This window comes from Corvus hawaiiensis, chromosome 30 (assembly GCF_020740725.1).
Source record: "Corvus hawaiiensis isolate bCorHaw1 chromosome 30, bCorHaw1.pri.cur, whole genome shotgun sequence".
In the NCBI taxonomy this organism is placed as follows: domain Eukaryota; kingdom Metazoa; phylum Chordata; class Aves; order Passeriformes; family Corvidae; genus Corvus; species Corvus hawaiiensis.
This window is the reverse complement of record NC_063242.1, coordinates 20,537,861-20,561,169: the sequence shown is the minus strand read 5'-3', so window position 1 is coordinate 20,561,169 and position 23,309 is coordinate 20,537,861. Positions and strand designations below refer to the sequence as shown.

The 23,309-nt window shown below is 45.3% G+C and overlaps 1 protein-coding gene and 1 long non-coding RNA gene across 4 annotated transcripts in view; one reads left to right on the top strand and one right to left on the bottom strand.

Annotated features, from left to right (window-relative positions):
• Nucleotides 1-16,332: 16,332 nt before the first annotated feature.
• LOC125318559 lies at nucleotides 16,333-19,734 on the bottom strand. Its single transcript, XR_007200423.1, has 2 exons — nucleotides 18,406-19,734; nucleotides 16,333-16,781 (listed from the first exon to the last, which is right to left on the bottom strand). It is a non-coding gene; the product is annotated as an uncharacterized LOC125318559 (long non-coding RNA).
• A 195-nt stretch (nucleotides 19,735-19,929) lies between these two features.
• KCTD1 (potassium channel tetramerization domain containing 1) overlaps nucleotides 19,930-23,309 on the top strand; it is a 69,348-nt gene continuing 65,968 nt past the window's right edge. Inside the window, exon 1 of one of the 3 annotated variants that reach the window (XM_048289449.1) lies at nucleotides 19,930-20,264. In XM_048289449.1, coding sequence (XP_048145406.1) covers nucleotides 20,199-20,264 — 66 coding nt within the window. In that variant the 5' untranslated portion in view covers nucleotides 19,930-20,198. Of the gene's footprint in view, nucleotides 20,265-20,641; nucleotides 20,745-20,950; nucleotides 22,830-23,309 lie in introns of those variants that run through there. The other 2 variants (XM_048289448.1, XM_048289447.1) reach the window with 2 other exon arrangements.

Sequence of the window (23,309 nt, the reverse complement as noted above, 5' to 3'; positions counted from 1 at the left end):
AATCATGCAAGTTTCCCTTAAAAATAGGCTATTCTGTTATACCAAAGCAATGGAACATTCCATGTATTTTACTTTAAAATCAAGATCATCTCAGCCAAATGAAAAAGAAAGAAATGTTGAAATATAAGTTAGCAAATTACAAAATCTGCTTAATGCTAAGCATGACTGATCCAGTAATAGTGAAACATGCCTTTTATAACTTCCTAAAAAAATCTTGACAATCTCAATGAAGCCATGGATTGTGCAGAACCAATTAATATAAATTTTTAAGGAAATTTCAGAAAGTCTTTGGTAATTTATTTCAGAAGATGTTGTTAAGAAAATCTAGTAATCATGAAGTGAGATGCAAAATACTGCCCAGGATGTGTTTTGCAAAAGAAAGCAAGTGTTGCAGGAACAAGGAGTGAAAGATCAGCAAGGAAGGCAGTAGAATCCTTTGATGAATTATCAGAACAATAAGTTGGGACATATAAACATAACAATGTTGGGAAAATTGGTCCCTTGGTCACCCAGGGCGAGATGAATCTGAAAAACTTGGGCACCCAGATAAACTGACATGAAGAGGAAGATTACATTAATTTTATTGCTTTGCCAGCGCAGAAAGTGCCAAATACAAGGGGAAATATTTTGTGTTCTCTGAAAACACTCTCAGGTTATGAAAAACCTCTTAAACACTCTGATTTTCTTTGTCATGTAAGAGCAGAGCAGCAGTGGAAGGGGCAGACTGTGGTGCTTGCTCGCCTGAAGGCAGAGCTGCAGAGGCCCCAGGCAGACCAGAACTGGAGAGCAGTGAGAGGGGGCTCCCCTAACACAGCCAGGGTCCTCACCCTCTGCTGGGGTACTGCCAGTTAACCCGAGTGAACTGGTCTGGTCACCCTGTTGAACAAGAGTTAAACGCAGAACGGACCCAAAATGCCCCAAAAGAGCTGGTTTGTTAAGAGAGGAGACAGAACGCATCATAAAAGTAAATTATATCATGAATACAGTTGGGAAAGTAAACTGAAACTTTCATTTTACTCTTCCACAGTATTAGGCAAATTTTTGTGTAGCAGTGTTAGTTTGTAACAAAGAAACCACTGTTATTCCTGGAAGACTCTGCTTTTCTGCATTCTTGCCTAGAACTGGCTGCAGCATCACTCCTGCCTATTTCCATGTTTATTTCCCTGCCTTTGCATACTGAACCAGCCAGGGCAATGACCTCACAAAGATCAGAAATGCAAAAGGAAACATAAAGTCAGAAAGTCTAAAGCTGATAAAAGGAGTTATATTTTGATACTAAATGGAAACTGCCTGGTGCAGGATGAGCTAGGGAGCTTTAATGGTCCCTTCCAACCCAAACTATTCTATGATTTGAAGATTCTATAACTGACAGCAAATATCATTCAGCTCATCATGGGCTGGCACAGTGAGGTTCACCCGGGGTTGGTCCCTGGGAGAGAGACCAAAGAGAAGGCTGTACAAAAATGGGACTTAGTGCATTAGTTACAACGAAGCTGTGACTGGACCCTTCATATTTTTTTAATAAAAATTACTACATTTTGTAATCCAAAGGTTCAAAGTGTTCAGTTAGTTATGAGTTATTTGAAATTTTGTCAATCCTGGAGTGGGCAAGAAAGAAATGGAGAGATGCTTTAAAAAAGAAATCCTAGTTTATAGAAATGAATAGGTCATGATTAAAGCAGTGAATAAGTTCCTTTCATCTCACACCAAATACAGCATTTGTGGGATGTCAGGATTATGAATTCCTTGTGAGTGACTGGAGTTCAAAATACTCCTATCTGTAATTTTGCAGCTAGTGGCACTTCAGGGTCCAGGAGTCACGAGAAGAAATTACAGAAAGGGAAATAACTTAGAGACGAAATTTAAAGTTTATTATGGCACAAATCACAGTAGACAAACAGAAGATGAGTTTTGTTCCAACACAGAGTACATGCTCTAGTCTGCAAGCTAAGAAATAATCATATGAAACCTCTCTGCCTAACCTGATCTACAAATAAAATCCATTCAATTCCTCCACCTTTCCCTGGCAGTAAAGAGTAACAATACAGGTAAAAATGGTAAATATCTTCAGAGTGATATTACCAACACTGAGGTTTTTTGTTACTTATCTAAAACAAAAACAAAAACAAAACAAAACAAAAAAACCAAACAAAAAAAACCCCCAGGAGGCTGCATTTTGTTCTTCTTAATCAGTGTCCCCAGTGGATGCTTCTGATCTTCTCTAACAGAGTATTTTAGAAGGAACTGCATTTGAAAGCCCAGGATTTGACTTTTGTTTTTTGTAACAGGACTGATAATCTTAGTTGCGAATTTGCTAAGCTCTGAGAGTGCCAAGATGCCAGGCTTGATGGAGGCCACCAGAAAATACAAAACACTCAATAGCCAGTGAGCTTCCCACAAACTCCTTTACAGAGACTCCTAGGCTAACACCTCTTGCTGTGCGTACACTAGAAGGGGAAGGAGGAAAGAGAAAAGCCATATCACACAGTTTTCTGTTCACAAGGGCAGGCTGTGTTACCTCTATAGCTCAGTTCACATCTTTAAATATTTTTTGGATATTAATGAATTTGGCATTCATGTCTGCCAGTCACAAAATAGCAATTTGCAATCTTCTCCAAGCATACCTGCCTGTGCCAGGGTTTCATGGAGGTGGTCAGAACCTCACAGGATTCGACACACCTGGACAAAAATGACTATATTCAGCTATGCATTGGGAGTTTCCCTGTTTCCTTGGTTATCTAGTACATTTGCAAATAGATGTTCTGCGGAAGGCGTTATGAAGTGCTATCAATAACTTCTTCAATCCATAAACTGATCACAGGGCAGGTTAAAACTGATTGGTAGATAGAAAGCACAACTACATCCCAGTAGACCAGCAAACAGAACAGCAGGAATCACTGTCCTAAGGCAAAGAAATGAGTACCAAGGTCTGTCCAGAAGTTAAGACAGAGCAGGTGGAACATTCCCTCGTCACTCACAGGGAGGGAAATGTTTGCTTGGTGCACCATGCATTTGTGAATGGTGGGAATGTTATGAGCAGGCAGTTAAACAGGGAGAAGTGCTTTTCTGCTCTTTTCTGAGTGAAATGAGAGAAACAAGTTCCAAAAGACACAGAGAGTCAGCCATAGCATTTGTGGACTTGTTTCCACTGTGCTCAGATCCTCTCTTATGCTATGAGCAGATGACAGCAAAGGTTAATTTAAAATGATGATTATTTGAATAGAATAACCACAAATTAATATAATGGTAGTAATGATAATGGCCATCTCTTGTTGCATTTTTTATCAGCAGATTTCAAAGTTTATAAAAAGAGAGGTGTTTTACTTTGGATGCATTTTGCAGAGAGGGAAACTGCTGCACAAAAGATGGAGTGACCTATCCAAATTCAGCCAGGAGGCAATTGGCTGAGTCAGAAACAGAAATCAGAGTGCCAGCCCAATGAGGAAGGCATCCTAAAACAAATGGAACTAAGCAGAAATGGGAACAATGTCCCCACATTTCAGCAGTGAGAAGTGCCAGCTGCCTTATTCACCATTTCTTTCTTTAGAATATTAGCACACACTTTTTTTTTTCCTGAAGATGAGTATTTAATAATTACTGAACTGGCTCTGCCGTTCCTCTACAGGATGAAAACAAATCCTTAAACAAGTCCCTCCTGCCAACCCCACCCAACACCTACTCAGTTACACCAGATGGATGAGTGCCACAGACCAGATGTCAAAATGATGCCAAATTTGACACTGCACAAGAAACTGTAGCATGCTGCAGAAAAGAACCACTCCCACGGTAATATTATTTAAATGCCAGGTTGCACTGATCCCTGTTAAAAGTGATGTGCACATAACCCAGGCAGCAAAGGCTGCAGTTGCTGCCACAGCCTCCTGAAATCTTCCCATCTTTTTTAATAGTCTTGCCTAAATTTTGTTGTCTTCTAAAGGTGGGAAGGTTTGCTGGAAAAGGATATAGAAATACCTGGCTGGAGTCCAAGAGGGATGAGATGAGTGTCTCCTCTCCTTGGAACAGCTTTGATTACACCTGCTTTTGTAGTGCCTAGTAAATAGGGCTGCTTGGGCTGCTCCTTGCTGCCCTTGGACATCAGCCTTGAAGGACAGGTGATCTCTCTTCTGATTTAGAAGAGTTCATCTGAACTTCAGACGTGCCTTTGCAAGCCTAGTTTGACTTCTCCCAGAGCAACAACCCTTGCAACCAGAAACTTGTACAATGGGACTGGCACACTCATCCCGGAGTCCTGCCACAGTCTCAGCAGTTCAGACAGGAAATATACAAAACAGTTGTCTGACAAGAAAAGGTCTGTCAAAATGGAAGCTTTTTGCTGGAATTTTTCAGTTTTGATTAAATCATGAAGGGCAAAGCCTTCTTGGTTAAACTGAGTGGACAAATGTCCTAGAAATACCAAAAGTCTGCTGATTTGAACAACTACATAGGAGAACCTAAACACCTGGAACCTGTATGAGAGAGAAGATCACCCTTCAGACCTGAGAACGGTTTTCCTTTTGTCCTAATGGGGATTTGAAACCTCAAAACTACCATTTCCCAGATAAGTACTCGTTACTATCACACTGTCCCTATGCTGGGGATAACATACGTGGATACAGGAAAGGGAGTCCAGGAAGATCATGGATGACACTGTCTCACTAATTTTAATTTTGAACCTCTGAATGTCTATCTTTTTCAGAGTATTTAGCATTCTGCAGCATTCTGCCCCAGTTGCATGTAATGAGCACTTAGCTCTTTCACAAATGAGACCTGAAGTCATTACAGTCAGACACCCACAGCAAAAACAAAAGAGGGTTTTGGTGCCTACTTTTTCTGGTTTAAGTGACTAGTCCAGTACCCTAACACAGAAACTTTGCAGCAGAGCCAGGGATATAATCAAAGGATGTATCTTCAGCTCCAGGCAAATCTGAGACAAACTGTCAGACTACAGATGCCTATTCAATGAGTTGCATCCATCCTGGGCCCTGAATGAGGCAGAGGCCCTGTAGAAAAAGGAGCATGTGATGAGATCATTAAGTGCAAAAGAAAATGTGGCAGCAGGAGAAGCAACACAGCCATGCTGGCTTTAAGCTAATTAGTGAGGAAACAGTTTTATTGTAGCTGTTGCTGTATGGAAGATCCTGGTGTTGGGTAACTTGCATTAGTGTCACACCACTAGCTGGCTGAGCAAACTTGCCATATTCTCTTTGGTGCCCACAAACTCTCAGTAGCATAAGGGAGTCAGGATCCCTTTTCAGATCAAAGCTTAATCATGTTTCTGCTGCCTTATCACGTTCTCTTTATTTTCAGCACATGCGTGGGATCACACAAGGCAGGCATGGCCTGAAATACCAAGGCACTACATGTAAAATGATGGCTGGTTCTTGGCAGCAGAGTCAGGAATTCAACGTGTTTTTAATATTCTGTAAGATCATTGCTTTCCTACACTGTGTAATCTTAAAGAATACAATCTATTCCAAAATCCCCACCGTGTATCTGTGTATCCCTGAATTTTTGAGAAACTCTGATATTATTTCCATAAGGCACAAGGAGTTAATCCATGTTAATCATTAGCTGACTCCAGAACAATAACATGTGAGTGCAAGTTCTTTGTGGACATTGGGCCTCATTACTATGTTCCTATTGGAGCAGTGACCTCACCATTTTGGCTTGTATCTCATCAACACCATCTAACACTGTGGCAACGGAGGTACCAGAGGGTTATATACATGGTTATTGAATTCTGCGTGCTTTAGTAGAGGTTTTTTTATGTCACACAATTTTGCAAGCCAAAATCTTGCAGCTCTGATTCTCAAGATGGAAGGCAGTTTCCGTGATCTAACCGAGATCAAAGAAGTGATGCCCACTTGTATCTTCACATCAGTGCAACTGTGCTAACAGTGATGGGACTCTATCAGAACAACTGTTGGTCAAAATAAAATGAGACCTTCCCCATTAATCAGTCACATTAGTAAAATTGTCAACAGACAAGTCGTGATACTGTAAAGGAAGCCTAGTAACAGAGGGCAGGAGGGGACATGGGAGAACTTTTAGAGTTCTGTAGTTGACTATTTTGTACTAGTTCATTAGCAGATCACTGACACTTCTTGTAATAAATATTTTCTTTGTGACAATTATGTTTGATAAAGTGTTGGAGAGAACAAGGAATAGTAAAGAAGAGCACCAAGTAATGCATATCAATTCTCTAGGTCATGATGATGCAAGTTGAAAGAGGGGGCGCAGAAGAAGGGATGGTCTGAAAATAAAAAGGAGGAAGAAAAGACAACGGAAATGTGAGGCACAAGAGAGCAATTGAGGGAGCTACTTGACAGCTGAAAAGAGCCAAATACGAGTCTCTGGACTGCTCTGAGTTCCCAGTGAAGCCCCCAAGTAAGGGCGCAAATCAGAGTTTGAAATGTGTTCCATCAATGCACTTTCCACCCCGTAATCTGTCCCCAGAGGGAGTTATCTACCCCTAATCATCCAACAGCCCTTCAGGAGCCCTGGCTAAAGGCAAAGGGAAGGAGTATCTGAGGCCATGGTTTCTGCGGCTCAGAAGACTGATTTCCCTTCATTTAAGGATTAATGTTCTAAGGATGACTGCTCAAATGTTCTTAATCATGTGTGTACTTGCCTGATGGGAAACGTGTGAGAGCATTTGGGCACTGTGGCATTGGTACATGGCAAATGGCAATTAACAGAACAAACTCTGCCTCTGGCAAATTAACCTTGCCCAGAATTCTAGAGGGGCTTTGGTGGTGGTGGTGGTGGTAGTGGTTGTATTTTGAAGTGAATTTGTTTGATGAAATAAAGGAAATTGAGGTTATAATTTCAAAATTTTGCAAGGATGGAGTCCTTCATCCCTGACGCGTGCACTTATTTTTCAGTTCTGCTTTCCCACTTCTGTCTGCCTAGGCATTGGCCTGCATCCTTTCATGTGTATTGCCTCTGATGTCTGACTCATTATGGCAACAGAAATGTTGATGCCAGACCCAGAAGCAGTACTTAAAAACCTGCTATTCTCTCTCCTTCAAGCTCAAAGCTAACCCAGTTTGTGGCAAATGAATGAAATGCAGTCATTTGGCACCTTGTCCATGCATCAGTTTGGAAACATAGGACCTTTCTCCTGTGCTTTTCTGTGTCTTTTTCTGTTTTACCAGGCTACCATAAAGACTAGTAACTCTAGGGTGTGGAGTTTAATGATTGGAAAGGAAATAACTGGTTTATTGCATTCTCTCGTGTGTTGCCAAACCTCTCCTATCACCTCCTAGTATGTTTCCCATTGTCTCACATCCAGGATTAAAGAGATTCCTGGATTTCAAAGGGAAAAACAATCATCCTTATCCTTTATGTTTGGGGTGGAGGATAAATGGATAAGGGAGTAACAGAAGGGAAAGGTAGAACAGGTCTTGAAAATTATTGCAGTCTGAAAACTCAAACCAAGAAGTTAAGTGACTACTCCCAAATACATTGTTTGAAAAATAGTCCAGGCTTCTTCCCTTTCTTCATGCTTTGTTTTGGAACATCATGTGGTCATGAATACTAGAGATTGGCAAGAGCTGGGCACTGTTTTACCCAAATACCAGCAAGGACACGTGGCTGAAAGCACAGAGATTCCCCCCACACATGGCTAGGGACAACAATCCTGGCAGGACTGCAGGACTTGGTGCCACCTTGAGCAGAGCATCACAATTGTTGGGCACCAGGTGAGGCCAATTGTTGGCCAAGGTGAGGAGCTGGAACCTCCTGAGGAGGCAGGCAGGGTGGTAGAAAAATGGAGAAACTTGGAGGAAGAGGGGAAGGATCATCCTGTCTTTCCCACAGATATTACTGCTGTTTAGTCAGCTGTTTGTGTGGCCCCGTAGGAACAAAAGGACAGCCAGGGATCCTCCCAGAGAAGTGTGGGAAGTCATCTATCCTGAGATATAATCACAGCTCAAAGAGGAAAGGATTTTTCTTTTCTCCTGCTTTGAACCTGACAGCCATGCAGTGGTTTTTTTCTTTCCTCCTGGTTTCCTCCTGGTTTCCACAGGATTGCAAAGGAGAAGAGATAAAGCAGAATGAGGAGATTGTAGAAGGCATGTTCAGTGTAGCTTCACATATCAGTTCAGTGTATTTTCTGCACCACTTTTCCCTGTCTTTCATCTTCCCAAATCTCTCCTAGTAGAAACCTAGGAAACAGTTAAGGCAGATGGGTATGTAATTCTGCTCATTCCCAAAGGAAGAACAGGTGGTGAAGGAGAGGGCATGGGACAAAGTATGACGTGATTTGGAGAGACTGGAGGATGGATGAGGAGGGGAAGCACTGTCCAAGCTGGGACAGATATGCAGCATTTCATTTACCTGGGTGTGATGCACATGGAAGAGGGGGAAAGCTGGGGAGTTTGTCTTAGAAGAATAAGATCAGAAAGAAAAGTTCCAGCCTCAGGACAATTGTCAGCCAGATTCACCAGGTCAAGACTGGACTGTTGACAGTGGAATCAAAATTAAATTTCTGGTTTCTTTCAACTGGAGTGAACAAAGGAAAACTACTATATTTTGTACCCCTTTGAGAGTTGTGAAAATGGCAAATGAGACAACCCTTGGTGTGCCTTAAAACCCAACTTTTTGTTCACTTTCAGCCATGTTTGGGGTGAAATGATCCTGTCTGCTGAAGGTAACTGCAAGATATGTGCTGCTTGACACTGCTGTTTGGAGTCCTTACCAGGTGTCCCAGGAGAAATCCTCTCTTGCCTATGCAGGCACAGCAAATTTACTTAGGCTTTGCCTGTAACTGCAGGACTTTGTCTTGAGAGAAGGTTGCTGGAGGTTTTGGGCAGAGCTGACCTGAGGCTCTAGCAACACAGAAGCTGCTGAGGGCAGCAGATTGCCTTGAGGAACAAGTCCCAAGTCTACATCATCTGTGCCAGAGCCCTGGAAAATGAGCCTTGCTCCTGCTGCTGCCTTCACCAAGGCAGAATTGCTGCTGGGAGGGAAAAGAGGCAAATCCTACCTCTTTGTCAGCCGTGGGATGAAGGAAATCTGGTTCGACAGCATCCTTTTATGTTTCTGTTACATCTGTCCTCTATCTTTTCTGTGTCAAATGTGCTCTTGCCCTGAACCCTGCCCACCACTGTCCTAGGACAAGAGAGTTCAAATTTAGTTGTACTGCTGAGAATAATTCACCTGTTTTGGAGGTAGAGCTCATGAATATGCCTGCGTGTGCCAAAGGAACATAAATGGATCGGGGCTACAGGAATGCTCCCACAGTGACTCTTTCTATCCACTGGGTCTGCTGATGGGAAGAACTGCAGGCAACCAGACCACATCTTCCTCTGTTAAATGCTTCTCTCGGCAAAATTTAGGAGAACTGTAGATAGTTTTACAACAGGATGGCTTTAGGGCTCTAAAAGTTTGGCTAATTGCCAACAAACTTAGAGGGTGCACAGGGATTGTTAGAGGAAAGTACAACCTGAGTGGGAGTAATTTCAGAACTATTTCATGTTCTTTTGTAGACCAACTCCAGTCCCCCCCTCCCCCCCTTTTCCTGTTATTCACTGTTGTTCCATCTTATGTGGCTTGGTTAACCCAGCCCAGCCCTGATACCCTGGTGTCAAATCTTCTCTGATACAGCAGTGGCAGTGGTTCAGAAGGAGCAAGAAATGATGCTAACGGAGGAAAGAGCCATCCATTTGGTCTGGATTTCTGTGGGTTTTGGTTGGGGGTTTTTTTGGCAGGTGGGTGGTCTTTACACAAGAGGAATGTCCGTGGTGAAATTTTACTTCTCTCTGTTACGACTTTGCAAGTTATCATGAGTCAAGCTGGTTGTCATGAGTCCAAGAAGAGTTCCCCTCAACATTGTTAATTTTCCTAATGTGATGGTAGATTTTCTAGAGCTTCTGCTGTCTCCTAGAAAATCTTCATGACCCTGAGCTCTGTATCAACATTAAGGTCTCACATATATCATTAGGGCATAGCAGCAGTCTTGGCATCCTTGCAGTTTACTGAGAATGTCCTTTAAAAATATAATAGCAAGTTGAATGATGGTTGATTTCACAGAGCAAGGGGGCTTTCTATTTCTTCCATGAGGAAATTAAGCCAAATACGTGATTCAGATTATTCTACCGGAAAGTTTTTAGCTCTTGTGCCCAGATTACTAATGTTTTCCCCCAAGGTGTATACATTTTGCAGCGAGCACAGAGTGGCATGGATCACCAGAAGCTTCCAGATGACTGCAAACAGCTGAGACTGAATTCTCTTTTCCCAGTCTATTTGCTAAGCCTTATTCTGTTGGCAGACTCAACAGAGTCAACCCAGGCAGTGTCAGGCCAGAACAAAAGGATGTTCTTCATGGCTGGATGCAAAAGAACAGGTGCAACCAGTGCTCTTAGATTCAGGGGTTTCTGTTTTCTTGCTTTTCTTGCTTTCTTGAAGGACTTTGCAGGATTAGGTTATAGGTGCTTTGTAGTAATAGGTAATTTCCACATGATAAATGTTTGGTCTTCATTATCCAGCCAAGTGCCTTCAAACTGGTTATGTCAATACCATAAAATCCCTGCCCATTTCTGTGTGCCATTCTGTGATTTGGCAATATTTTATATACACTTGAGAGATACACTCCTTACACAGTGTAAAACAACTGTGTCATCAAAGCCAGGAGTTAACTGTTTTTGATTTGTTTCCTTACTTACATTAGTCGATTTTCAGCTGAAGTTGTTTTTTGCTTTGGTTTATTTTTTTTTTTATTGCAGTTGAAAATTTACCTGAAATTGTAGAACATTCACAACATTTTTCTGTTTGTTTCATGTCCTTTCTGCAAAGCAGAAGAAATTGAGAGGAATGGTTCCCTCTCTGAGGTTAAAATGAAGGGTAAACCTTTCATGCAGACAAGTGATAGCTTGCCTACTGCCTATTAAAATAATCATTTATGCATAGGACTTTGAGAAACTACTACTGTAGGGCCGATATTTACCACCTTTCATTTAAAAAGTGTATTATTACTGATGTACTGTGTGGAGGAGACTTGCCTAATACAAATACAACAGTGCTTATGTTCAAGTTATGCTGGAAAATGTTGCTTTGCTTTTCTGAAGCTTTCAAAGGGTGAAAACTTTTCTTATTTCTTAATTTCAAAATTGTCCTGTTGACCAGCAGATAAAAAGTGAGAACACTACAAGCTTTCAGGTGTTACTCCACTAATTTATCCAAAAATACTGAAAAATTATTGGACTTACATGTATTTGTTGTTTTAACAACAGTCACCCAGCTCTAGAGAAAGCTTAAGAGATGGGGCAGTCCTTCAGAGAGCAAGAACAAAACCAGGATTCAGCAGCCTGTACCTCAGGTGGGCTTCTGAGCAGCACAGAGAAGGGAGGTAGAGGCATTTGTCCATGGCACTAGGGAGAAGCTTCATGAAAGTACACAGTTTGTGGCTGGAAAGTATAAAGAAATTAAGACCTTGCAAAATTTCCCAAGGGGGGAGTGGTTTGTAGCTTCTGTGTGTTTCTGATACTACTGCAGAGAGCTGGAACTCTCCACATGACTTCCTAGAATAGTACCAGGCTTCTTGGACTTCATAGAGCTTAAGAGCCAGGCAGACAGGTACCCCTGCAAGGGTCAGACTTGTTCTGTTGAGCAGCCAAAAGGCCTCTGGGTTTGTATCCTCCATACAACAAAATTTCAGGAACCCCAGTAAGTGAGAATGATTATGAAAGTCCTGGGTGGACAGGCTAGCCCGTGAGCATCCCACCACGTGCTTCTGGCATGATATAGCATCAGAATCATTTCCCCGTGTGATTTTGGATGTGAACAAAGCCAGGAAACAAGGCAGGCAGGATCAAACAGATTTCCTGTCCGTGGATGGCAATTAGTGCAGCTGACCTCAGTAGGACATCAGGATTTTTCTAGTTTATTCATCTGTGTGGGGGTTCTCTCTACCCATCCAATTAGCCCAGGCACTAGTGGCCAAACTGGAATTCAGTAGCCAAAATCCCGCCCTTCCCTGTTTGGGATCTGACAAACTCATTTGAAGCAATGGGTTAACAAAATGAATCTACATCTTCCTTTGAAATACAGTGCCTGCACCAAAAAAAACCTTACCAATTGTTCCAGATACTTTGATCCCTTTAGCTTTACAAACAAAGCTCCTATAATTCTGCCTCTACACTCTGCATATGGCTGAGATTCCTAAGTACTTAAACACCACTACTTTTTGATGGAATAAAACTAGTTCCTGGAGAGTATTATGAAACATTTTAGTGTAAGCCAAGCCCAATATGTCTTGCTGGACAAAAGAAAAGCTTCAAAATTTGGGAGCTCCAGTGAAAATAGAAGAACTAAAATGATTAAATACTCTGTCTGGAGCTGTGCAGAACAATCCAAGGGTAACTACTGAAAATACAGTAAAATAGCAGGAGATTTTGGTAAAGTATCCAGAAAGTCACATCTAGCTAGTCTTAAGCTAATTGTGGTACAGAAAATGTAAAGCACAGAAAGAATGTATTTCCCTTCACTCGTCTACTGGTGTGCCAGACAGACCGAAGGTCAGCTGTTAGAAGAACACTGTGTCCACTAACTCTAATTTAATTAGCTACATAAGCAGCCATGTTTGCAAATGGCTAAGCACCAAGCAGCTCCCATGGAAACCATATCAGGTGCAAGCCTGTTTAAAAGTACAGCTGGCTTAAATACCTGTACAACAATTTTTGAGTGCAGAGACCTTCTGATAATCAGAGCAAAAAAGTTCTTGGTTCTGAGAACTCAAAGAAATCTGCATATGAATTTCTTGAAGTAGTTCTTTGTGGTTCTTTGACTCTCCTAAACATATTGCCAAAGAGGTAACAAAAATGGTTTGTGTAGGATTTGGATGGTGATTTTTTGATAAATAATGTGAAGCAAAGAAGTCAGTAATTTAGAGACTTCTCTAGAAAATCAATTCAAGTTATCAGCTCAGTTCTCAGAGGCAATTTTATCTGGGAAATCCCAGGAGTTCCAACCACCAGTAGTCAGCATAAATTCTTAATCATATATTAAAATTACAGGCATTTCTTCTTTCTAAAATTACAAAACTGTGGCTCGCCACCTGATTTCCAAGTATTTACAGAGCAGTAATTCAAGGTTTCAAAGTTGTCTTCCAAAGACTAATTTTAAACCTCTCAGTTCTAGCATTTGGAGGAGGAAACTCCATACCGACCGAGTATCACGAGGCTCCGAGATTTGGCAACCCTGTTATCAAAATGCTACTGTCAAGGCCAAATCCATAGGCATGGCCTTGAAAGGAAGAGCCTGTTATCTCTCACCAGCTCTTCAAACTATGCATCCCCCAAGAAACTCGCAATTGGAATAGGATGCTGGGCTGTTTGGAAAGAGATTAAATTGTTCACAGCTGCTTGGGAATTAACAAACTTCCTCCTCTTTGCGGCGGAATGCAGGCTATTTCGGAGCCAGGTGGAGGTTACCATGTGAGGTTCTTGTAGGACCTGGAGCTGGCACAAAGAGCAACTTTGTTTTCAAGTCTGCACGTATATCTGAGTTACCAGGGCTCAATAATAATTTTCTGGCAGATTAGTCCTGCCCTACAGCAGGTTTCTATGATCACTAAAGCCAGAATGAAAGCAATGGGTCTGGATTTCACACTTTATATCCTTCCACACTGAAGCTTTGATTTTAAACACTGCTTTTTTTTTTTCTTTTAACACCGATCAGCAAGAACAAGTGTGACAATTCACAGGTAAACAGCAGAGACAACTGTAGGGACAGGTCCATAACAGACCAAGTGACACACTCATAACTTGAAGGAAATTATTCCAAATAACTTGATAAACCTTTGCCAAGATTGCTAATGGAGAGATCAAGCACTGCAAATTGCAAATGTGACCTTGTTTTGTCCAAGGCAAAAGAAGAGCTTGTAATTTTTCTCTTGCTTATTTTAACAATGCTCATTTCTACTAGCAAATAACTACCTGCTTGCAGTTGTATAATTCAGTCCATGAATGTGCAAAGTCTTTGCTCTAGGATTTTTAAAATTATTTTTAGTTATTTGATGATACCTTTTGTTCTGTGAAAAGAAACTGAATTTTAGCCTTGATCTTCAAATAAAAAAACTTTGATTCAAGCCCAACTTAACCTTTCATGGGTAGAAAAAGGCAAGGCTATTCAAAGCACAGTACAACCCAGGGATGGACAAAAAAGCTTTGCGCTTAAACATTCTCAACAGTTGCAAAAGTGGCTTATTGGGGATTTTTTAATGCCAAACTCTTACAAAATACTGATGCTTACCAGCTGCTAGAAGGTATTTTTGATCTGTTTTGTTACCTGATGCTGAAAAAGAAGAGGTACATCCAATACATCCACCCTTTTTCACTAAATTTCGTGTTTCCTTTATATTTTCTCTGAATCATTTCAGTTTTTCTACCTTTCCAGGCTTTATCCTCTATAACTTAAAATGCAGCAAAATGCAGGTGCAAACTGCAAAGAGACCTGAAAGGTCCTTTATGGCCTCTGGCTTTAAACCTCAAATGAAAGTCCTGACAATATCCTGAGGCTTTTGCCCCAGTTTTCACCTGAAGACAGATACAGCAGCAACATTTAGTTCATGCAAGCAGTTTTGCATAAAGGACTTTCCTTATTTTTTATTATTCTGCCCCATGTTCTACCATTTTTTTTTCTTGGTATGAATTAAATCACGCTGATAAAGGATGTGGCAGGGTCTGGCAGTAAATGTTGCTATACTTTTTTTATCCCTGTACTCTTCTTTCATATGACCTATGAATTTATTCCCTTCTACTCGAATGCTGCTTTACGAGTTGGTGTAACTTAAAATTCAACAGCAGTGGAAAGGTGGGTCTGGGTGACAGCCTGAGCGGGGCTCTGACACTGTTTAACAGTACGTTTACACACTCTGTGGGCTTCCTTTGAGCTCACACCATTCTAAAGTTGCTTAAATTGGGATTGTGTCAACCCAGCTGAGATAACTCAATTGAGGAAAGAAAATCCAAGAAGACAGACCATTGGTACTGGGGTTTTTGCTACATAAATACCTGAAAGGGAATTTCCAAATTCATGATGACACAGACATAATACTGGTGGAAAAGGGGAATAATCAGTTTATTTCAGTCACTAAATCAAAACAAAAGTATATTGACAGTGAATTCATGGTATAAAGAGGCTTTAAAGCCACTAGTCGATGGTCAAAAGAGGATTCCCTTTTCCATGCTGGGCTGTAGGCCAGCTGTTGTCCTGTCCCTTGAGGACCCCACACTCTGAAAAAAGCCTGGTATGAATAGGTTGTGTGAGGTGTAAAGCTCTACCTCTGGCCCTGTGCAGGAATCAGTGCTCAGCACACCTCCTGGCAACACAGAAACTTTGGGTTGTGTGGTGGGGATGGTAAAAGCAAGCAAGATAAAGTTCATATGGTGCAGGAACAAGTTGGAAAGTGCACTTCTTCAGAGTTTCATGATATTACATTCTTGTTTGGATTCAGGTTTGGTTTTTTTGTCCTTTTTCCTAAAGGAATGCTTAAGGAGTTTTCTTAGCCAGACCTTGTTATCCTATAACCAGTTGTCCCTCCCTGCATTTCTAGACCTCACCCAGCCCAGTGTGACTTCCAGCCTGAACTTCTAGTTCAAAATAAACATTTTTTGGAAGATTATGATCAAAAAATAGGATTTCAAGAACTCCATATCCAATACAGCATAAAGTTATGCTCTATTACTTAGTACTTAAAACACTGTATGAAGCGAAAACTTGTACTTACACCTACAACACCCATAAGCTTTGTGGTTTCACAGGGATGTCTCTATTTGGAGCTCCCTTTTTTGAGTTACTGGCTTGGTCCTTCTAAATTTCCGTCACCTTCATGTAGAATTTATGGACTCAGTGGAGAGTCCAGAGAGTACAGACAGACGAAAAGAGCTCTTTCCCTCCATGGAGAGTAAACACTATGCCACTAACACATCAGGTTGCTTGGTGTCAGCAGTTCATAGAAATGATCAGACAACCACTAGAGCAACTTTAACCAGCTACCACTGTGCCACACAGATCAGCCAATTTGTTTCAAGTGCCCTCAACACCAGAGAAGCAAAGACAAACACAAACTAAAATACAGCTAAATAAAAGCATTCATGTATCTCCTGGCAACTTACCCTCAGCACATTTTAAAAGACCCTTAAAACCTTTATGCAGCACAATGCAATTTATTACCTGCCTCTCTCCAAACTGTCTGACAACATAGCTCTTCAATATTTTTGGAAGCAAAGATGCTCCAGCTGCTTGATGCTGAAAATAATGGTGATTTGCAAAGCCTTGCCTTTTAATTTGCCAAGTACTGAATGTGTGCTTTCTTACAAAGATGATGACTCAGGTTTTCTCTGGTTTATTTTGAAAACAAAGCAGTTGGGAAACAGATCGTGGTCTCAGGGGCAAAAATATTGCTTTTGTAAAAGAAAGGGGAAAAAAAGAAAAAAAAGCAGTGAAGTAAGTAACGGCAAATACCTGTGGGGGAAAAATTGGAGCGTACTGGGGAAATAGGCTTTCGATTGGCACTGGGGAGCTTCGCAAGGGGGCTGGCTTGATGCTGCCTTCATGTTTCACAACAATGTTTGGGTGGTAGCTGGTGCTTTGATATGTGCAACTACTACTAACATTTCATAATATGCCAATCTAAGAGGTGAAATAGCTCTTTTATTTTCAAATCCATTAAGAACAGCTGCAACTCAGTGCTGATGGATACATCCTCACTTTACTAAATCAATGTCTCCTTTGTTGAGTTATATGAAGCCGTTTCATTGCCACGCAGATGGGAGATGCTAAAAAAAAAATTTAAAAAATTAAAATAAAGAGGAGTTAAAATCACTTATAGCACACTATATGTTAGCATTAGCTGTCCATAGTATGAAGAAGTAATGGAAAACCAAGAAATATCATATACAAAAATAAAAGAGTAAAATAAAAATTGAATTAGCATTTGAAGTGACAGTTCTGAAATGCTAAAAAACCTTATCTCAAAACTGCATGTTTCTGGGTGGGAGAAGGATTTCTAGGACAAGCTTTTTCCCTAAGTGAATTTTCCAAGAGTCCCAAGTGTTATTTGCCTTCTAGTTCTGTAGTGTCAATATGGATTTCTCATACCAATTTCCACATAGCCTGCCTCTACAGTAAAAACATCTTGTGTTTAGAAAACATATTAAGACATTTAAAGGAAATGTTTATTGCATTTAAACTAACAGTAAAATTGTACATGGAGAAGAAGTTATTTTCTTTTAAAAAATGCCAGGTGGCCAGCATTAGGGTTACCCCACAAACTTGTTTTAAGGACTGTTTTTTAAAAAATCTTTTCTAGATGCCTAGACAGGATCCTAAGAAGCAAACGAACCCATAGATTTTCTTTGCTTCTTGGCTTTTGGGGGTATTCCAGTTTAGTCCCTAGTGAAGCCTCATGATCAAACACCTACCAAGACTCACCAAAGCACAAAGGTTTGGGTGGCCGTAAGTGAAATAACCACTTACAGGGCTACGGAGAAATAGATTGTGTTAGTCTGAAGGAGAACTGGGCTGTGGAAAACTTTAGCACAATAGCCGATTGTCAAAGAACACAGCTCTAGCAAGCTCTCTACTTGCCAAGGGCAAGGCCAGGGGCAAGGGTAGCTTAAAAAAGAAGTGAAGAAAGACCTGAAACTATTTGCTAACGTGGTAACAAGCACTACCTCTATTGTAAACCGACTCATGGAGAAGGTTGTTTTGGTTTTTAAACTGGCATGCTAATTCTGTGGCAGATGAACTGATCTCCAAGTATTCATAAAGATAATCCTTAGTGAGGCCAGTCCATTATTAGTGTTCTGTGGGTATTACATCTTGTTTACTGACAGCAGTAATAAAATGTATTCTCCAAGTGCAGACAGGACCTATTTGAGAATCAGCCTCAAACCTTGAGTCCTAGGGGAGAATGCAGAATGCTGCCTATGCCTGCGCAGAGCTCTCAGCAGGATAAACCTCTGATTAGTGACGTGGAGGGTGGAGTGGATGTAAGTTTAATGTTATATGCCAACTCACATTAGACAGCCTTGTGCAACTCTGTCAGTTTTGGAATGCAGTTCGATTACCTTACCTAACAGGAGAGCTTGAACAATAGGATTTAAACTTCTGGAATACAACTGACTAGGCTAAATGCTATTTTTAGGAACATAGATAGGTAAGTTAACATATATATATATGATTAACTTACCTGTATGCATATAGGTTATACAGGTATATTACTTATGCATGTGTCTTCCTAGTTATGGGCACCTGCAGTGTTCTGAACACCTCACTTGCTACTCTCTGAATTCCCCCTGGCTGCTGAGTTGTTTCCAGTTGATGTGTGTAATATGGATGCTCCGTATACATTTTTCCCCTCCAACCTCACTACAAGTTCTTTATGTCCTTTATACTTACTATTCATATACCGGGCTGCATATTCATCTGCAAGTCTGTCAACATAGTTCACCTCCTGTAATCAGAAAATGGTGATTAAATGAACATCCAAGTAGAGAAGCTGTCAACCTGGTGTTCATCTTTTTTAAAGTTAAAAAAATATTCAATTACCTTTCACATTCATATGTCTCTGAAAAGGTCTTAAAAAAAGAGTGGCTTCCATGGTCTTAAGACAGAATCAAAGGTCAATGCCAATCACGTAATTTTTAGCATTTATGGGAATAAAGAAAAATAATCTCTGTAAAAAAAGTTTATGCTGCAAACCCTGCAGTTCTCTATCTTCTAGGGTGGGTTGTAACAGCTCCTAAAAGGAGCTTGGCTGGGGCATTTAGATTTTAACCACAACAAGGTATTGTTTCTTTTAGCTATCTGTTTCAGCATCTGGTCAATCTCATGGGAAGGTCTTTGAGACTTTGTTTCAGGATTAGGTTATATATAAAGTATGACAACGGAAAAAAACCACGACCAAACCTTATTTATATCCTCTTACGTGCATAGGAAAAAAAAAAAAAGCAGAATTTTATATATGTGCCATCGACGTAAGAGGGAACATAATCCGCTCTCAAACTACAGAGTGAGCACAACTTCTTGTAGCGTGTGCAACAACTTTGACCTCCGCGTAATTACTCCAGGCTTACATCAGTATAACAGTACCGGGTTTCTCTTCACTTATTTTCCGGGAGTGGCAGGCTCTCTTCCCGCAGTGCTTATTTATTTCGAATTGGCCTAATTTGCTCAACAATTTGCACATCCTTTCTTTAGCATCCCACATTTTCCCGGACGGCGAGAGCTGGGGCTGTCCGGGACGCCCCGTCCGTGGCCATCTGTCTCTGCCCCAGGAGAGCGGCCACGGGGCTCGGCGCCGCCCAGCACTGGAGGGCACCGAGCCCCCCAAAGGGAACCACCACGGCTGGGACCCGGCGCTGAGCAATTGCTTACGGATGAGTAAGCAGCAAATGTGGTAACTCAGGCCAACAGCTCTGCAATTAGGGCTATAATTTCAGGTGTAGCCAGCAGTCGTAATGAATATTTATTTCGTCGTACCGAATAAAAGAAATCGCCTAGCTAAATAGCACGGGGAGTCCTGTGGGGTAGTTTGGTTTGGAGAGTGTGGGTGCTACTAGCGGGGAGCCACCTCGTCCCCTCCCGTCCCGAGTGGGACAGGCTCCCTCTCCCCGCGGTGCGCGGCCGTAGGCTTATGCCCTCCTTCCTGCCCGAGCCCAGCCCGGCCAAGGACCCTTCCCGGGAAGGAAGGGTAAGGAAGGCAGTGTGCAGCCAGCCGCCTTCCTGGGGCAGAGCCGGGCGGGGGATGGAGCGCCCCGCGGGCGCGCACGGGGCGGGGGGCGCGGGCCGGCGCGGGCAGGCTGAGCCGGGGGTCCGCGCCCCCCGCCCGCGCTGCGCTGCTCCGGGGCTCCCCTCTGCGGAAACCCCCGCAAAGTGGCCCTATTGGGTCCGGCGGCCCCGCACCCCGGCGCGGCTGCGGGAGTCCCCTCGGGTTTTGCTCCGTCGCTGGAGAGGGTAGCGGAGGAAGAACGCGAGCACGATGGGAGGCAGCGGCGGCACGGGGGGGCCGAGGGCCCTCCGGCTGCCCTGAGGTCTTCAGCCCCAGGAGCAAGAGGGCGGCTCGGAGCGCCCGTCAGCCCCCGAGTCCTTATTGCTCCCTCTCGGCAGCCAACCTCGCCGGGGCTCCCGCAAGCCAAGCGAGCGCCGCGGCTACCAACTGGCTGTTCCCGGGCGGACTCCAAGCCGCACGGATGCAATGCCCCGAGCGTCCGTCTCCTCCCGAGCCCCTCGACCGAAATCCGGGCGCCCGATTAAAGGTGCGAGGTCGGCGGCAGGCGATGTCGCGGCAGTACGGCAGGCGGGGAACGGGGCCGGGTCCTCCGCCCGCTCCCCGGCGGCATCCTATCGAGGTCTGAGCCGTGCTGCGGACAAGCACAGCCTGAGTCTTTTGTGTGTGCGTGTGTTTGGGTTTTGTTTGGGGGTTTTTTGGTTGGTTTTTTTTTTTCTTTTCTTCCCTTTGCGGTTTGTTTTTTTTTTTTTCTTTTTGGTCTATGTTTAAGTTACTGTGGAATGAGGAGGTGCGAGGCGTCGTAGCAGCTCGGTGGCGGTCCGTCCCTACCGAAAAAGCCGCTCCACACGCGGAATGCTTTCTTTTTCGGGGATGGGGAGGTGGGACGGGCGCCGGGGGTGGCGGGGGAACCTCCGGGCCGGGGCGCACCTGCCCGGCCGTTCCCCGCCGCGCCCGGCGCCCATCAGCGTTGCTCGACGGGACGGACCCGAGGCGAGCGGCGGGCGCGGTAAGTACCGCTCCCTTCCCCGCGGTACCCCCTGAGCGCGACTCAGCCTCCTCCCCATCCATCCCAACCTCTCCCGCCCCTTCCCCGCCGCCTCCACTGGGAGCGCGGCCCCTTTAAGAGCCCGGCTTTGCCTCCCGGTAGCTGAAGGTCATTAAAACACAAAAGCGCTCCAGCGCTGCGGTCCAATATAGCGCATGCGCCCTGCCCGAGGACTGGCAGGGAGACGGCAATATGGCGAGAATGCCTGGCAGCGGCGGCGGCGGCGGAGAGTGGAGCGGCGGCGGCGGAGGGGGCGGCGGGCGCGGCGGAGGCGGCGGGAACAATGCGGGGGACCGGCCGTCCGGCCGCGGCGTCGCCCCCCGCCCGCACCGCTACTGCAGCGCCGGCGAGGAGGAGGAGGGCGAGGAGGAGGATGAGATCCAGGAGGTGCAGATAACGGGGGACGAGGAGGAGGAGGACGGAGCCGATGGGGGGCTGCTGCTGGACGAGGAGGAGGAGGAGGAAGAGGAGATGGGTCTGGAGTGGGACGGCGAGGAGGAGACGGAGCCGCTGCCGCCCGCCCCGGGCCGTACGCCGGGCGGCGGCAGCAGCGGCGTCGGGGCTGCCCCGGGGGGCGCCGCGGCGGCTGCCCCGGGGGGCGGCGGCGGCGGCGGCCCCGGGGGGGCGGCGGAGGACGCGGAGCTGGAGGCGGCCCTGCTGCTGCAGCGGCCGGAGCGGGCGCGGCTGAGCGAGAACACGCGGCTGGCCACCCGCTACGCCGTGCGCATCTTCCGCGAGTACCTGAGCGAGAAGGCGCAGAGCCCCGACTTCGAGACGATGGACAAGGGGGCGCTCTGCCGGGTCCTGCGCTCCTTCTACGCCGAGGCGCGCTCTAAGAGCGGGCAGCTCTACTCTAAGTCCTCCCTCATCAGCATCCGCAGCTCTCTCAACCGCTACCTCAACGAGCCGCCCTACTGCCGCACCCTCGACCTCACCAAGGACCCTGAGCTCCGCGCCGCCAACCTCACCCTGGCCGCTGTCATCCGCAAGCTGGAGGAACAGGGTGCCGGGCCGGTGGTGCAGAAGCAGGCCATCACCCGCGCCGACCTCCGCAAGCTCTACACGTGCAGCGTGTTCAGCACTCAGAGCCCCTTCGGGCTCCTCAACAAGGTCTGGTTTGAGACCTGCATGTACTTCTGCACCCGGGGCCGGGAGAACCAGCGGGAGCTGGAGGAGGACTCATTTGGGCTGGCTGTGGATGAGGACGGACGCAAGTTCGTCTACTTCAAGGCGCTGGGGCCCTACCACAAGTCGCGCTCGTCCTCCTGGAGCAAGAAGCGGGCGGAGAGCAGCGATGAGGAGAACCTGCCCCGCATGTATGAGACTGGCACAGAGTTCTGCCCCTACGCCAGCTTTGTCAAGTACCTCTCCAAGCGCAACCCCCTCTGCAAGGCCTTCTTCCAGCGCCCGCGGGACCACTGCAGTGAGGGTGACATCACTTGGTATGAGAACAAGGCCATTGGGAAGAACCTCCTGGGTACCCGCATGCAGATGCTCTCCAAGGCGGCCAAGCTCTCCAAGACCTACACCAACCACTGCATTGGTGCCGTCTCCATTGCCACCCTCAACAGTATCGCTGGCATTGGCACCAAGCTGGGAGGACTGCAGCCACCCCACCACCACCACCCCCCTCCCCACCACCACCACCTCCTCCACCACCCCGCTGGCGGGGGCTGCTACACCCCTGCCGCCCTCAATGGTGGACCTCGGCCGCGGCCACCCGCTGCCAACCCCTATGTGCTGCCCAAAGACGGTGACGCTGTGCCAGTGAAAGCGGAAGCGGCCGCGGTGGCCCCGGCCAAGCGGGCACTCTACGAGGCAGTGTTCCCGGCAGGGGCTGCGGCCGGCGGTGATGCATGTGGGCCCTCTGCCTCCCCCAAAAGACTCTGCCGCCGCCCCGCTGAGCCCCTGGATGCCGCTGCGCCCGCCGTGGTGGTGGTCTCAGTGAAACATGACCCCTTGCCTCACCTCCTCCCCGAAGCAAACGGGCACAGAAGCACCACCTCACCCACAGTAGTTTCACCTGCTATTGTTTCCCCCACACAGGTAACCGGCAAAAGAAAAAGGAAAAAAAAAGTGGCAACCCCTCACCCTGCCCCACATAGTCTGCACTGCCCCCCCTCCTTTCTTCCCCCAAGGCTGGGCACTGAGGCACACTGCCAGCTTTGGGGTGGCTCTTGGGGTCACGCTCACTCTTCAGGCACCCAAAGAGCCCGGATGCAAGTTATCCAACTTACTTGCCCCTCCAATCTCCTCACGCCCCGCCACAGGTCCAGTGGCCACTCACTGTGTGCTTGGGTGTCGGACTTGAATGGTGCCTGGGTGCTGCCGTGCTCTCCCTCAGCAGCAGCACCGACACCTCAGCCCTATGGGCTCCCCTTTTCCTCCTTTTTATTTCTTTTCCCCCCTCTTTTTATTTGTCTTTTTGTGGGAGATGTGACTTATGAAAGTCGGGCCAGAATAGTAGATAGGGGCATCAGGTATCATTAGTGTGTGTGGTGTTCTTGATGTGCTAATGAACTATTT